The 16,835-nt window shown below is 40.7% G+C and overlaps 1 protein-coding gene across 1 annotated transcript in view; it reads right to left on the reverse strand.

Annotated features, from left to right (window-relative positions):
- Positions 1–7,509, reverse strand: part of LOC139692514 (zinc finger protein 296-like) — a 146,172-nt gene extending 138,663 nt beyond the window's left edge. Inside the window, exon 1 of the mRNA XM_071590734.1 lies at positions 7,439–7,509. Within this exon, the coding sequence (XP_071446835.1) occupies positions 7,439–7,509 (71 nt within the window). The remainder of the gene's footprint in view (positions 1–7,438) is intronic.
- Between the last annotated feature and the right edge of the window lie 9,326 nt (positions 7,510–16,835).

The following is a 16,835-nucleotide window of genomic DNA, read 5'->3' on the forward strand; positions in this document are numbered from 1 at the left end:
GGTAACTCTTAGCTATTTCTTAGCCGACTTATAGACTGCCATAAGCGTTAGTCAATTGGCCTACCTCGTAGAATCTTCTCTTTGCTAATTTCCGAAAAAATCCATTGCATTACACTATCAGAATTACATATCATGGGTTGGTAGGAGATTGACAAATATTAAGCAAAAAGTAGTAGATCAAGATAAGAAGGCGTTCACGACGAAGAGGCGAATGCTATGCTCAAAGAAGATGCTTCAAAAACAAACCACTCTGTGGGTCGGAGTCATGGAGAAGTGGAAAAGTCTAATGGACTAGAACAGAAGTGTTCGAAAGAAAGCAGAAGCCTTCGAAACATGGTTCTGGAGGTGGATGCTGAAGATGAATTGAGGATCTTGAAAGAGAGAAATGGATGGAAGTAAATACAGAGAAGAGTAGAGGAGAGAAATCTAGTGTAGAGCACCATAAAGAAATCAGGTGGCATCCTGTGAGACGGTGCTTTTGTTCGTGGGATGTCAGAAAAGAAAATAGAATGGAAAATACCAAAGACGGGTATTTGGGTCAAGCGAAGAAAGCTGTAGGGCGAAAGATTAGCTATCAATACGTACAACGGAGTTGGTGCTGAACCGTTAAGAATTGAAGGCTTAAATCAACCAATCATCTGGTTTAAATGCGGCTGTTGAGGATATTGAACTGTGTATCAGAATGTGACTTATCCATTTAGTTCTTTCTTTCCCTTTACTGCTTCATAAGGATTTTCTCTATGCTTCATCGTATCTCATTTTCAGTACCACCTTCCAGCTTAACGTTCTGAAGGCCTCTACACTTCTGTACTCCATTTTTACAATCATATCTGCGTCTGAAACTGAAACACAGAGTGCACGTTCATAGAGTTTACAAACTCCGCACGAAATTATGCGTAGTAGTTGCCTCTCCATCATGTGCGCCTTCCTGACTGGACGGATTCTGCTCTTGATGTTGGTGCTCGTCAAAATTCCTCAAACCCTCAGGCGTCGAATGGCGTTCCAAATCATGGAAATTAATTATAAATTATGCACTAGTAGAAAAATTAGTCGTAATCCTCAAAAAAAAAAGCTGCGGAAAAAATACCTAATGGAAAGGCGATCACACGAATAGAGTATGCTAGATATTTACATAACTTTCAAGACTTAATGTCAACGGTGACTGACGGAAAAAAGATTCCCGTTCATGCTGAAAGTAATACACTCCGATGGTGAGTCAATTCATGGGAAATATTTACAAACTAGAAGACATGAATGTATGTAGTTAGTCATATGTGGAGTATTTAGGTCGAAATAAATTTAAAACTGCCGATCTGAACTACATATAATTTCATAAACGACATTTATATTAAGTATGGATTACTGGAAAAATTTGACTGCAGATTAAGTAAAAGGTTATGATGATCATTGTAAATTGAAATAATGTTTTCAAATAATAATTAAAAAATGGGAAGAACCTTTGCTGTAAAACTTATATTCAATAATTTGAAGTAAAACTTACGGAATATATATTTGAAAATATAATAATTTATTTTATATTTTAATAAGAAATCGTTATTGATTTTTAATACATTTTGTTTGTTGTTTTTATATTAACTAAGGTGTTTTACAATATATGCTTGAGATATCTAAGATATAGTAGAGCATAAGATAAAATACTATCGTAAGGACACATTTTCATGGTAAGCTTTGATAAGGTAAGGCCATGAGGAAAAAAACGTTGTCAATTCATCTCCGTTGCGCGTGTTTGATATTTGTTTTATTCATCCATAACGCTCGTGTCTATTGACAATGCAGTTCCCATATAATTAGCACTAGTTTGCAAACAATACACCAAAAATTAACGTGGAGAACCCGATACATATTTAGAACAATTCAAGTTTTAATGCTAATGATGTCATTAGATTTGAGTGATTCCCGCGATAACCGTATCCTAAAATATTACACCCTGTAGTAAAGCCTTCCGAATCCGAGAGTATGACCGCCCCCACAAGTCCCACTCGCTGTCTCCACTTGCCCTAGAAGTGAACCTCGGAAAGACAGTAACGTAAATAAGCGAATTAACGTTTGTAGGCGGAAAATTACGCTATGCACGCTGAGTCAGTTTCTTCCCCTTTCTTCGGAGGCTAAATTGGTATCCTTCACTTGGTCTCCTCACTCCCATTTCCCGCATGCACGACGTCCCATTGCCCTTTGTCCTTTCCCGCCTGCCAAAACTCTCGCACCGCGCCACAACACATGCCACTGCCCCTCCCTCCGAGGCACCTGTTCTGGCGCTTCATTTGCACGGTCGCCCCAACTAATTCTCTCGGCTTTCTTCTTCTTCTCCTCCCACCCCTCTCCCTCCCAATCCCACCACCGGGGTGTTTTTTTTCCATTTTGTGCCATCCCCCCCTCCTACTGTCCCCCGCTCCCTCTCCCCCTCGGCCTCAGGGTGGATCCATCCTGAAACAAACGCCACCTCTATTTCCGTGCCCTTCCTCTCACTCCATCCCACCCCACCCTTCCGACCCCCTTGTGCCCTCGTACCTGTCCGACGGTGCTCTTTGTCACAAGTGTCGCTCCTTGCCTCTTCCATTCCACCGCCTTGTCGTAATTAACCGCCCCATTTCTTCCCCCCCCCTTCCCCTCGATCTTTCCTCATTTTCATCGCCTCGCGCACTCCCCCCCCCCCAGATCCTCTCACCTCTTTCCATCCCCCCTCCAGTAATTTACTTGGGGATCAGCATGAAGGGGAACGAACGCTCTCTTCCCTCAACCGAGCAATGCCTGTCGCCCGTTAAGAGGAAGTATGGCTTGGAGTACGTGCGCACGTTACGTGTATTCCTTGAAATCGGAATGAAAATTACTTGGTGAGGGTTCTCAGAAAAATGTAATGGAATTCCTGCTCAGGAAAAAGTATGAATCTTCGGTACATTTAACATTTACATTAGATTCTACTTTTAAGGGTAATCTGTTTGAAAATAATTTACTAAATGAGTGGTGCGAATTTAGTCATCATTAAGAACAATTAAAGATATAAGTGAATTAAAACTAATTGAATAATTAATTAAAAATATTTGCATCAAGTAGCAATCTAGAAAAAAGTGATTTTGAGTTTTAGAGAACGAAATTAATACTATAGTCCTGAGAAAAATAACTTGTATTCGTTCAAAAGTACGGATCTGCATTATAATCCTTCAAGCAATTTGTAGTTTCGGCCGGTCTTTCAAACCTCAATGCTGTGGATAATCAATAAATCATGATTTGCCGTCTACGCAAAATATGTGCATCATTTCGCAATTTCACAGAGCTTTAACTTTCATCATGTTGAAACTTAACTGAGTCGTCCTTCAGCTGTCTTGGCAGAATTGAGTACTAGGATTGAAACTCAGCATTCTCTTCGCCTCTTTCACGTGGTTTTTTCGGTTCTTTTCCACGGTCACTGCTGTTCTTACTCCGCTTTTATTCCCGCGCTTGACCGCGGCCACATAACCCCGCGCTGTCTTAACCCCCCAGCCCCCCAAATGTCAATCTACTGACCGCTCTCCTTTTACAGCCGTTGCCTCACAAAAAAGTGCCGAAATGACGCAATATTTTTCGAAATTTGGGGAAATGAAGTTTTTCAGCAGGATTCCATGTGACTTAGTCTACATTTATGTATCTACATTTATGTTAACATGTGCTTGAAACCCCTTGGCTGACTGGCAAACTAAAACTTGATCATCAACAAACCTATCTGATTTGATAATAATTTCCGGATTCAGGTGTAACTGTTCCATAATAAAGGAGACGAAGATTATTAAAATTTTTCACTTATAAATATTCCTGACTAGCTTCAATGCACAACATAATTTTCAAGTGATCACACTGGAATTATTACATCCATTTACTCCATTATTTTCAAGTGATTTAACTGGAAAATGGTGTAATGCATCGCAACTAGTCGGGAATACATTTTTATTAGTTGAAAATTGTAATTGTGTTCGTCTCTGTTACTAACCGATTTTATTCTCTCCGATCTCCAGTTCTTCTCATTCCTCTTTGATAATTTTCTCCAGATATACGGTAGGTTTAAAAGCACAAGTGATAATGGACAACCCTATCTTACTTCTCTTCCTAACACTGTCTATCCGGACTCTCCGTCCCTTAATCGCACCCGAGGAGTCTGGGACATTTACAGCTTACGGAATAGCTTCCTGTCTAATCTATTCCTATTTTCTGCACTATACTCATTAGTTTTTCCCCATGCACTCTATCAAACGCTTTTTCGAAATCTACGAAACAGACAAATACGTCCTGATTTTATTTTTATATTCCTCTCGATTAGAGGTCTCATTACTGCAATGGCATCACGCGTACCTCCCACCTTCCTAAACCCAAACTGATCATCCCCTTAGTAATAATTTGCCCTGCTCTTTATCCTTTTGTTGATGATCCTGAGAACCACTTTTGTTGTGCGCAAGATTAGACTTATTGGTCTACAGTCCTCACGTCATGTAGTATTTGCCTTTTTTGGAATGGGAACTAACATTGATATTATGAAATCCTCTGGTCAGATTCCTTTCTCATAGATACTACGAATCGGTCCATATAGATTCTTCCTCCTATATATTCCTGAACCTTTCAGTAGTTCCGCAGGAGTGCTGTCTACCCTCAAGGCCTTATTTGATTTCATCTCTCTAAATGTCTTTCTATCTTATCGTCGAGTATACCTGGAGCTAAGCAATCTTCAATTACGTCACATTCTATTTCTATTGCTAGCCATGCAGGTCTACACAATGTAAATGTATAAATTTCCTTTATATATTTCTTCCATCTCTCATGGGCCTCCTCCGGTTCAACTGATATTTTTCGCGCCTTATTTCTGATTGCTAACATAGATTTTCCCTTTTTACTTCCCGATGGTGTTTCAACTTTCTTGTACGTATATCGCACCAATTTCACCCTTCATTTGTAAAATTTCCATATAATTGTCTATAAACAGTGTCTTCCAACACGCTTCTTCCCCCCCTTTAATTTTCCGCCTGAGTTAATTATTCAACTCTTTGTAAGTATTTGCTGTTAATCATTTGTTTATTGTAGTTACTTTTGAACTCATTGTTATTATTCAACTACTTCTATTTACATCTTCGTTTACATTCTTACATTATTGTCTCTCGTCTACCTTTTCAATCATCTCTGTAGCGTTCCAAGCTTTCCATGTCTTGCTCCTGATTAATGTTTATATATGGGGCTTATACTATCCCTTTTTTGGTATGTTCTAATTTTTTTCCTATAGTACCACTGTCCATTATAAAAATGTTAGGATTGATAATGGAGGTGGTTTCCCGTTGGCTTACTCAATGATGATGATTTTAACGTGAAGCAATCACTCTCAATGGCCACTGGGGTCAGACGTCTTTGCAGCCGCCTCACTGAGGAATAGATGCTGCGTGACTGTCTTTCGTCTAGCTACTAACCTTCGACCTATCTTGCATGGGGGCAATAATAAGGAGCAATTATCAGTGCTCCCGACAGCACAGCTTTTTTGAGCCATATTTTCGTTTTCTTTTTACTTTATGTTATATGTGCCATATTTTTGTCATAGGATTACTTAAATATATAAATAATTTTTCGCATTTTTCTTTTATATTCACATATAACATATTAACATCATTGAAAAAACGCGTCCATCGCCACCTCGCCAGGTGTTCCACTCAGCACCGCAAATTTTCTACTTGACTAATTTTTCAACTCGAACATCCATTTTAATGTTATCCGCTATAGGAAATTATGGTGATGACCACGACGGAGCATTACCGTCTTTAAAGAATTCGTATCTTATCATTTTCGCGAAATTCCGTCACTGAGCTACTTGTGCGGGATTTCGACAAACGATCGAAGTACATTTTAACTCCTGATGAGAGTAGTAACTCTCCATTTTACACCATCATTGTTTTTCAATGGTAAACATGGAATCCATTGAAGGAAAAATCAAAAATTCCACCGCTTAAAAAAATAACAAAATTGCGAGGATCGAATTGTCGCCAAGAGTAATTTTCTTCGATAGGCATTTGAGATGCATGGGTAGTGACCAAATGTGCAAATGAGCGCCAAATTCAAGCGGGGCGTCACCTCTGGGAGGAGGAAGGGCGGGGTTCGGACTTACTAACTTTTTTGTTTGCTTGAGGAGTGCTGGCAATGGCGGGTGGTATCGCGGTTTCATTCCCGGCATAACGTTCCCCATTTCGCGCGGTGACTCTCCTTTGTCTCACAATGACCTTAGCACTCGTTATTTTTACCAACCCATCCGCTTCTCTCCTCCCCCACTCCTCATTTTCCTCCATTACCCAATACTTCTTCTTACCTCTCCGCCCCTTCTCGCCGTCACTCCCGCCCCCTTCACCATTTCGCATGAATAAGGCACGCCCCTTGGGATGCAACCCCCTTCCCCACCTCAGACCTTCCATTTCGCCGCTAAGACGGAGGATGGAGTCGGCATGGGCGTGAGGGGGTGAGCGGGGGTAAGGAGGAATGGTGGGCATGAGGGCGGGGGCGGGGGTGAGCGCGGGAGAGGGGCCACGAGGGGGGAGGTGGGGGCACGTCGGCGTGGCAAGGGGCGGCGGCGGTCGACATAAAAAATGAAAGCGTGCGAAAATACGGAAATGGGCACCGCGGAGGTGGCGGAGGGAAGGGGGGATGAAAGTCGAAAAAGATGAGGAGGAGCAAGGGAGGGGAGGGTGGGCGGAGGAGGAAGGTGCGAGAGCCCAGCAGAAGAGAGGCAAGGGGAGGAGGGTGTTGGATTACGACCACTTTCCCCGCCCGCCCCCGCACCCGCGAAGGGGCCCGCCGACGACACACGCCGCCTCCCCCGGCTTCCTCCATCCTCCACCATTCCCGCGGTGTTTTGAACTGACCCAGCTCCCACTGACACACCTCGGCAATAACACCCCCGCGTCCTCCGACACTTCCTTCCGCTCCTTCTCCCTGGACCAAAGACACGTGCAAGGGACGCCCTCCTCTGCCCTTAGTCATCGCAGCCCCCCCCACTCCCCCACGACGAAGGAACGCCTCATTCGTAGCCGGGGCCTGGACTCTGGACGGGGAAGGTTTAGACGAGTGCGTCTGGTGAAGCAGGGGGTGGCTACCGTCATTCTCTGTCCATGGCGATTGGGGATCTGATCTGCATTACACCGGAAGGGTGAACTTGACGCCAATCTTAACCTTGCAGCGCATAACTTTTGTTTTGCGGCATATCTTGATTGAACTCGATATCGCTCGTACCGCATGTTATTAAAAAATATTTGGATAAAGAGTGTTGATAACGATTTTTTCCTGACGAGTGCGTGAAGTACTGATTCAGACTATCGGTTAAGTGTGTGCATGATTACAGATCGTATTGATATTGATGAAATGACAAAGCACACCATTATTTCCGAAAATTTAGCGATGTGAAATATCTGAACTAAACTCGTACCCAAGATCTTTGCACAGACGACCAAGAACAAGAGCCGAGTGTCTGTTTGCGCAGACCTTCTGCAACGACATTGTGACGATTCCCCAATCCCTTTACAGTCCAGACTTGGCACCAGCAGGCTATTTCTTATTCCCAAAGTGAAATTCTCCCTCCCTCAAAGGACACCGCCATGGGACCCTAAGTAGCGTCAAAGAATCTTCCAGGCGTGCCCTTATGGACCTTTCGGAATTCTTCTGAAAGGGAGCCTTAAACTCGTGAAAAACCCTTTGGCAAAAGCTTGTCAACCCTCGAGGAATGTACCGAATGAATGATTTCGAGCTATTGTGGCAATATCTGAAATAAATCTATTTTTCCCTGACTCTTCCCGATACTTCTTAAACATACCATGTATGCGAATGAGAATACTCTGCCGCCTGCCAATTTCCTCATTTATAAACGATTCAACAGTTTTGATAATGATGGAATTTTGGCATACTATGCTCTCCTGTATAAGTTCTATCATACTTTGCAATATTGATCAATATGATTCACTCGTTTTGGGCGAAGCGCCGGTAGTCGTACTCGAATCAACGCAACACATTTCGCACATATTGTTCCTTTCGAAATTCCGAGCCATCATTGAAATCAGAATACCTTACCTCAAACAGGAACATAACCATGAACCAAAGGTGGTTTCCGAACCAGCGGTTTTCTATATCATGCGGATTAATATAACTCATACACCGCTGCAGTAATGCAGGGTTCCTGCACGGTGCGCTCGGGGTATACAACCTTTCGGCGCAGGGGAGACTTCGTAATTATATTTTATTATTTAGGCCGCAAAGGCCACGAAACGTACTTGGAGAATGCGCAAGCTATGGATTTCCATTCCGTCTGCGAATGGATTACACATTGAAATATATTTATTATTCTAAGCGTACATCGTATTTACCTATCAACATCAAGAGAAAATCCTTACTTAGGCGTCGTTCCTACGTTTTTAGAATTCTCCCCTTTAAATTTTTAATGCTGTAGTCACTTCTACCTTCCTAATATTAAGTGAAATCAGAGTCTTTGAAGGAAGTTGCAATAAATAAAGTGCGGAGGAACTCCATATTTTTATTTCCTTTAACATTTTTAGGAATTCCTTCAAGCCTATATGATTCACAAACTCCGAAAAATTAGAAGGCAGAGCCAATTTAATCCGAAACATCTAGATACGAACGATTTACCTGTATATCAAAAAGTAATACATGTTTAAGCCTCGCTGACATCTACACCTAGATATAGTTCATTACGAAAACTCTAGATATACAACGAGGAAAGGGAATAACGAGTAGGAATATAAAAAAGAAAATATCTAGTAATAACTTTCCTGGTTGACAGTCTCCTCGACCTGGTCGAAAGTTTGAGATCCCTTCCAATAGCCATTTACTGAAATGTTTTGTCAAGTTTAAACTGTTAAGATTTAACTAAAAATTATCAGCGTCTACAAACCACACAAAAAATGTAATCTTTTTTATCAATGAAATGAAATGAAAACCTGACTGAATTTAAGTAAATTTGAGAATTGAATATCTTCTAGCAAAATGGGGATTATAGTACGCCAGCTGGACATTTTTTGCACCGATTATGTCAGACACAGATTTTAATTAGTGTTTTCCTGTGTCCACACTTGCACAAAATAAATCTGAATATATGCGAATTTATCTTTATTAGTTGCCAAATTTGTGAAGCTAAGGAGGCCATGACACGAGAGATTGCTCACTATTGCTCCGAGAGTATACTAAATAATTTATAGGAATTTTTGACTTCAATGTTAAAATCAGTCGTGCGTATGCATGCATACACATAACTTATACCTGTATATGTATATTTAATTTTATATATATGTATATATGATATATATATAGATATATATATATATATATATATATATATATATATATATATATATGATATATATAAAAAGATATAAGATTTCAACGGTAATTAACATTCTTCGTTAGCTGAATTGGTAGAGCATTCATATTATCCCAGCCAATCCATGGTTCCGCAGACGCCCTCAACCATTCGAGCTACAGAGGAAACCTGAATTAATTATATATATATGTATATATATATATATTTAAAATAGGTTTCCTCGGTAGATCAAATGGTTGAGGGTGTTTGTCCGCCAAGTGAATCCGTGGTTCAGCTTCCGGTCAAGGAAACCTTTATTTCCGCTTGTGATCTGCTCTCAATTTCAGCTTTACCGCCATTTTTATGTTTGTCTTCAATGTGTTCCTATTCCTTTCCCTGATTTATATTTCCATGTGTATGAATATATACATATTATACAGCATTTATAATGTATACACATGCATCTGTATTTGTCTAAAATGGGCCATTTTCCTTGATCATTGGTTAATAAATATTTGGATATTTTAAAATGCAAATCACAGAAAATCTAATGAAATTTTGGACTTTCTCCGTAAATTTATCATATTTTTCATTTGTATAAATATCATTTTAATGGAAATACTGTTTTCTTATCCCCAAGAGGTATGCCAATGATTGGTTTCTAAAGATATCAGTTGCAACTTCCTGGGTCTTTTGTCGGCGTTAATCCAGCGGCCTCTCTACCGTTGTTCGTGTGCTTAGAAATTGCTCAAAAAAATAAAACGATTCATATCGCGGATGAGATCATGTGAAGGACAGTGGATCTTTAAGGATCTTTTAACACAATGGACCAAACAATACTTATATAGATAATAAAAATAACTACGAAGAAAAGAAAAATTCTAATTTGCAGAAGAGGAAATCTTAATTCAGATGTTGTGCTTTCAGGAATAAATTAGAATAACCGGAAGCATCCACCTGTTTAGGAAGCACCATAGTGTGGGATGGAAGAATATCAACCGATATCAAGTGCAGAACATCTTAGACATTAATGACGAAGACTTAAATCCTAATCACGAAGGAGAGATGACCACAAACAAGAAAGAAGTTTGCGAAAAAATAGTGCAGAGTGTGGTAGCGTGTGAATCAGAGACGTGGGCCATGGGACACGTAGACCAGAGAACAATAGACGCCTTCGAAACTTGGTGAAACAGAAGATTTCTGAAAACTAAAGCAAGCGACAGATTAAGTAAGAAAAGAAGTCAACTTGATGTCATCTACCTTGACTTCTCCAAGGCTTTCGACGCCCTCTATCATCAAACTCCTCCTTCATAAACTCAGCCAATAGTTTAGCATACATGGTATGTTCCTCAGCCTCCTTTCTAGCATTCGCACCTACAGAACCTAGCGTGTGATACTCTCGGATGCTTCTTCCTCTTGGTCTCCTGTGACGTCTGGATTTCCCCAGGGCCTTGTCCTTGGGCCATATCTCTTCAATTTATTCATTAATGATCTTCCTTCCCGTCTCCTTTCCTCCCAAGTTCATACCCTTCTTTATACTGATGATTGCAAGATTTACAAGCAAATTAATAATACTTATGACAGTATTCAGCTCCACCCAAGCTGTGTGATTTTTCAGGTACAAAATCTTCCTGGGAAACCATAACTGGAACAGGGAAAGGAACTGGCCCCCCGACCCTCATGTGTGAATTTCACACACCGTATAGGGCTTAGTACTGGGTGCCACCTACCAAAGTGACCTTCAGGTTGATTACTGTGTTTATGGTTAAGATAGAATGTTGGGCTTACAGTCAATGAGCATTCGGATGAAAAGTCATCTTGTTGGTGATGGTAGGCCATCCATGGGAAGGCTAAAAGTTTTTAAAAACTTTCATTAAAATAAAATCTTACTTTTGGGTTTATACATAGATTTGTAAATTTGGAATTGTCAACAACATTTCTGGTCAGTCGTTAGCGGTAAGAATTTAAACTATCAATTGAAGAGTTTATTACTAAGTTAAAGTCTCTGTCTTTGGAAAATGAAGTTATCATGCTCCTTCGATTATAGCTAGTTTTTTCTTTATCGCATTCTTTTGTTTGGTGGTGGATATAGAAGGCCCATGAGGATATGGGAAGACACGTTACTCTGGCCCCTCCCTCCTGATTCAATCCGTGGAGCCCTATTCGCCGGGAGAATGTTGGGCAGCTACGCGCACCCCTTTCCTTCCGCCACCTCTCTGCGGAGAAGGAGCGGGGATCTTGTTCAGATCGGAATTAGAATTCAGAAAAGCTCTTCGTGGGAGAACTTTGTCAACTGTTTTTCCTTTATTTAGGGATAAATGAGAAGGGATTGGCGCGAGGAGGATGGAGACGGAGGATGATACTTAAGAGGATTTAAGATACCGGAATAATGTACGGGAGGAGAGGAAGAGGAGAGAGCAAGAGAGAGAGAGAGAGAGAGAGAGAGAGAGAGAGAGAGAGAGAGAGAGAGAGAGAGAGAGAGAGAGAGAGAGAGAGAGAGAGAGAGAGAGAGAGAGAGAGAGAGAGAGAGATAGGTCCTTTCCTCCCCTTAACCAGTCCCAAGCCTACTTCCAGGGCCATTTGGTGATTCATCTTCGAAGCCTATTAATAAGAAACCTCTTTCTTTTACGGCTCTCTCCGCCTCCATCGCCCGAAAGTTTCGGCTGATATTTTATGAACTATACTTATATGTTGTATCAAAGTATATATCATCGACTTATAATCCATATCAAAGATATATGGGGTAAGAAATAAAAGACAGGATTAATAGAAGATTTTTATTCGCTCAAAGGAACTTTCTCTTCCGTTGATATAAACAAATAGTATACGAAAGTAGGCATGAAGCAATAAAGTAATTTATCGCTCAAGAGGAGCTAGATACTCGCAACCTTTTATTGCGCATAAAGAAGAGTGCGTACTTCACGACCAAAAATGTAAAAGAATAAGATGTGAACGAAAGAAGAAGTTGAATTATGAGTAAAATCACTGCATGGAATGTGTACTCCTGAAATGTATTCTATTGAAAAGGAATACCATAAGCACCATCTCGAAGACTGTATTTTGGCACTGGATTTCAACCAAAGGCAAATGAGAATTACTTTTAACAATCTTATTTGGAAATTTAATGGGGTTTAGGATTGTAATCTTCAATGATTCGGAAATATATCATAAAAACAATGAGCGTAGTTGTTTTTTTAATTGCTAAGATGAACTTTTGAACAACGACAAAAGGTAATGACGTGGGAATGCACAATGTATGATAATTAGAATATGATGTTTCTTTTAAATATTGTAGTGTACGTTGACAAAATATTTTTCTGTACTATATTTTTGAACAAGGGAGAAAAAAGTTTTCTTAATAGGTTTTTCTAAATTTTAAATGAGATAGGATCAAAGGAAAACAAATGATACAATATTCTTAATATTCACCTAAACAAAGAAGTTATCACTCTTAATATTTATTAAATACCATTTTACATAATATCGGCCAAAAATCTTTGATGCAAATGGAAATATGTAAAAAGTGTTATCAACAAAAATTTTAGGAAGCAGAATAGTTGCATAAAAATAATCTAATAACAAACGGAGTTCGCTAAGGCGTACCAAAACCTATGTGTGTGTGTGTGTGTGTGTGTGTGTGTGTGTTTGTATGGTGGGTCGCGGTAGTCCAGGGGTAGAGCATTGGACTACTGACCTTCGGTTCCGAGCGCCTTGGTTTGATTCCCGGACGAGTCTCTCCAGGCACCTGCAGCTCCCCAAGTGGTGTGATTTTTCAGGTACCAGATCTTCCTGGGAATTCATAACCGGCACAGGAAAAGGAACTGGCCCTCCTACCCTGATGTGTGAATTTCACACGCTGACGGGCTTAGTACCGGGTGAACTCTATAGTCACCTACCAAACCGACCTTCAGGTTGATTGCTGTGTTTATGGTTTATATATATATATATATAAACTTGGACAGCAACAAACAATATAAGAATATATAAAAAGATCACTCACACGTTATTTCTTGATCATTTCGACGGAATTCAGCACCGTCTTCATCGAAAGAAATTGAAGTAATGAAAACATTATTTATTTTTCTTCCGATGAAGACGGTGCTGAATTCCGTCGTAATGATCAATAAATAACATGTGAGTGATCTTTTTATGTGTTCTTATATTGTTTGTTGCTGTCAAAGTTTGGTATTCAACACGTCCGAGTTACTTCGACGAAAACATCTGTGTGTGTATGTATGTATATATATATATATATATATATATATATATATATATATATATATATATATATATATATATATATATATATATATATATATACATACCCATATATATCATTTTAGATCTCGAAATACGTTCTCCACATTCCACCCAGAAGTTCTTTTTGAAGAATTTTAGCGATGCGTCATATATCAAAGCCTTTTAGAGAAGCGCTTTCAAAAAGATCCGTTGAAATGCCTTTTAAACTCTTAATTTTTTTGAGATATTCCGAGAGTATTCAGATTCGTCTAGGGTGATTAGGCGAGGCATTTCATTTCGCGAAAGCCAACGGAAAAGTTCCAGGTAATGCAAAAATAAAAAATGCAACGGTATTAAAGTTACTTTTCCTCCTTCCCCGCCAGCCCAGGGTGCCAATTCCGCATGAGACCCCGGCGGCGGATGGAGATAGAGACTGGCGTTCAACCTTTAGTCATGAGAGGGCAGCACGTGGCTTCCCTATGATTTCTGCCGACTCTTGTCGCAATGGCGAGAGGGCGGGGAGGTTGGGGGGATGGGTGGTTTTGGGGGTATCAGAGGAAGGAGGGATGAGGAGTTTCTTTCCTGGATTGCGTTTTTTTCCCTTCTCACTTCCTTATCTCCTCGTTCCCTCCTCCCCATTCCCACCCTTCTCTCTCTCTCAATTAGCCACCTCCAAAGCGGCACGGGTTGCGCCGATGGCCCCACCCCTCCCTCTCTGCTCCTCACACCCCTTCTCTCCCTACCTTCTCCCTCCTCCTCCTCCCCCCTACATCCTCCGAGCCTCATTCATTATACATTCGACGTCATTTTATGAATATTTTAGTAAGCGGTTCTGCCGACTTCTGTTGAAGGGGAAAAATTGTTGAGGGGTCGGGAAGTGGTGATGTGGAGAGGGAGGAAGAGAAAGGGAAAGAGAGAGAGGGCATATGAAGGAGAAGAAGATCGTGAAAAAGAGAGAGGAAGAGAGAAGGAGTGGAGGAGTGATGTAGTATGTGAGAGAGAGAGAGAGATGTTCGAGTGGGAGGGTCGGATGGGGGAATTGGAAGACGGTGTGCGGGGGAAGACAGACGATGGAGAGAGCGAATAGTGACTCGTAGGGGGTGGGGTCAGGAGTGCACTAAGAATGGGGGGGGGCGGAGGGAAGGCTCTCTATGACTCTTGTCTAAAGCATCCGATTAACTCCACACCATTTTGAAAGAGGCGACAGTCTCAACTAGATATTCAATCACCTTTCTCCCCAACTACCTGAAGTACAGGTAATTATTCTGCAGCATTTGGCAACAACCAGCTCCCACAGACCTGAATGAATTCTGGTGCAGAGGTTTGATGCGACTTATGAGGGGTGGTAAACCTGCCTCAGAAACACTGAACCTTAGCATGGAACCGTTCACGACGAACGAGCCGAGACTCACCGATTAATCAAATTAAAAACTAAGGATGAATCAGAACTGCCTGCTTTTTAAATGTTGGAATAAAAATATAAAGACCACTGCGGAAAAATTAAAATTTAAAACATTGAGATTACTCTTGAAACGCAATGATAGCTAAAGGGATACATCTATTTCACAAAAAGACATTCAGCAATAGCAGTGAGGAAGCCAAAAAAATAACTTTAAAATATGGTGCTTCCTACATTTGCGACCCTTGGACCTTAACAACACGGGAGAAAATTATCGGTTGACTCTTCCGTTCTCACCCACTTAAGTTTGCTTTTTCTGAGCGCATAAGCCTTTTGGGTGGCTACAGTTTTTCAAATGGAAGGAGGACATTAGGCCACACCCAAAAGAGGATTGAGGTGCTGTCTGTTTAGGAGCGACGTGGAGGAGCGGAGCGGTATGGAAATGGGTCACGTCACTCATAAAGCGTGAATTCCCAACGGAGACAGAAAAGCTGATTATGAAATCGGTTACCTTCGTAGTCCAACGAGCGGAATGACCGGTGTATTAACCATAGGCACAGCGTTACAGTATTGACTCTAGTTTAAACATTTGTGGTTAGGAAAATAGGTGGGCGTGGTATTATATATAAATATATATATATATGCACACACACATATAAATATAAATATATATATATATATATACACACACACAAATATAAATAAATAAATAAATAAATAAATAAATATATATATATGTATATATATATATATATATATATATATATATATATATATATGTGTGTGTGTGTGTGTGTGTGTGTGTGTATGTGTGTGTGTATGTGTGTGTGTGTGTGTGTGTGTGCGTGTGTGTGTGACAAAGCGCGCGATTGCGGGGGAATGGGTTGGTTGAACGGGCGGTCGTCGAGGAAACACGCAGAGAGACCGACCGGGGCGGGAAGGCTCCACTCGGCTCGGTCGGGTCTGGCGTTCATCAACAGCGGGGCCGGAAGGCGGGAGCTCTGGCCAATGGATGCGTGTGACGACGCACAGCTGCCCTCCTCTGCGACCTCACGTCACAAATCCCCACATGCTCACGGGTGACGCGCGCAATTTCACCTTGAGGGGACCGAATGGACGATTTTCCCAAGCGACGGGCTATGCGTCTAATTGCACACTTTCTCCTTATAAATAAACATGACTATGCCAGAGTTTGAGTTGCTGAGTGACAACATGAGCGAGAAGAAACGGATATTTTCTGAGCTTAACAGGTCACGTGAATTTAAAAAATTGCGAGAACTGATGACGTTGCTGCTACGACGAATTATTCTCCAGGTCCATCTCCGTGGTAGATATTCTCGCGGGGGAGATTATGATGAACCTACTTTATACAAACGATAAATATGAACTTATTTTAGTGCCTCGTACTTTACTCGAAGTATTTATGGGAATCTTCTCTTAGAATGACCCAAGAGATATCGTCATAATGCTGGAATTGAGGGCTGACATATTGGGGTTTTTTTCCACCAGCAATTCTTTCGCGAACAACATCGCGTGCATGGATTCCATTTAGTAACTTACTATGCAAGAATTTCCGGAAGAAAAAACCAGTCTGGCCTTGCTCGCAAAGGAAGCTGTTCAAGATTTCCAACAAATAAATTTTATCAATAGTCCGCTTAGAAGTTAATGACTCTGTGAACATAAAAGTAAAACTGATAATATTTCTTTAGTTTTTACGCATTGATATTCGATTTGGCCTTGTAATTTTAGAAACGGTCTTCTGCCCTCAGAGAAGGGCTTGATTCAATTATAAATTAATTTATTTAAAAGTTTGACCTAAATTTTCGCGAATACTTTTATAACTTCTTGGTAGATGCCGTCATTTAATCGAAAGTCGTT

This window comes from Hetaerina americana, unplaced genomic scaffold (assembly GCF_022747635.1).
Source record: "Hetaerina americana unplaced genomic scaffold, ioHetAmer1.1.p SCAF_4, whole genome shotgun sequence".
In the NCBI taxonomy this organism is placed as follows: Eukaryota; Metazoa; Arthropoda; class Insecta; order Odonata; family Calopterygidae; genus Hetaerina; species Hetaerina americana.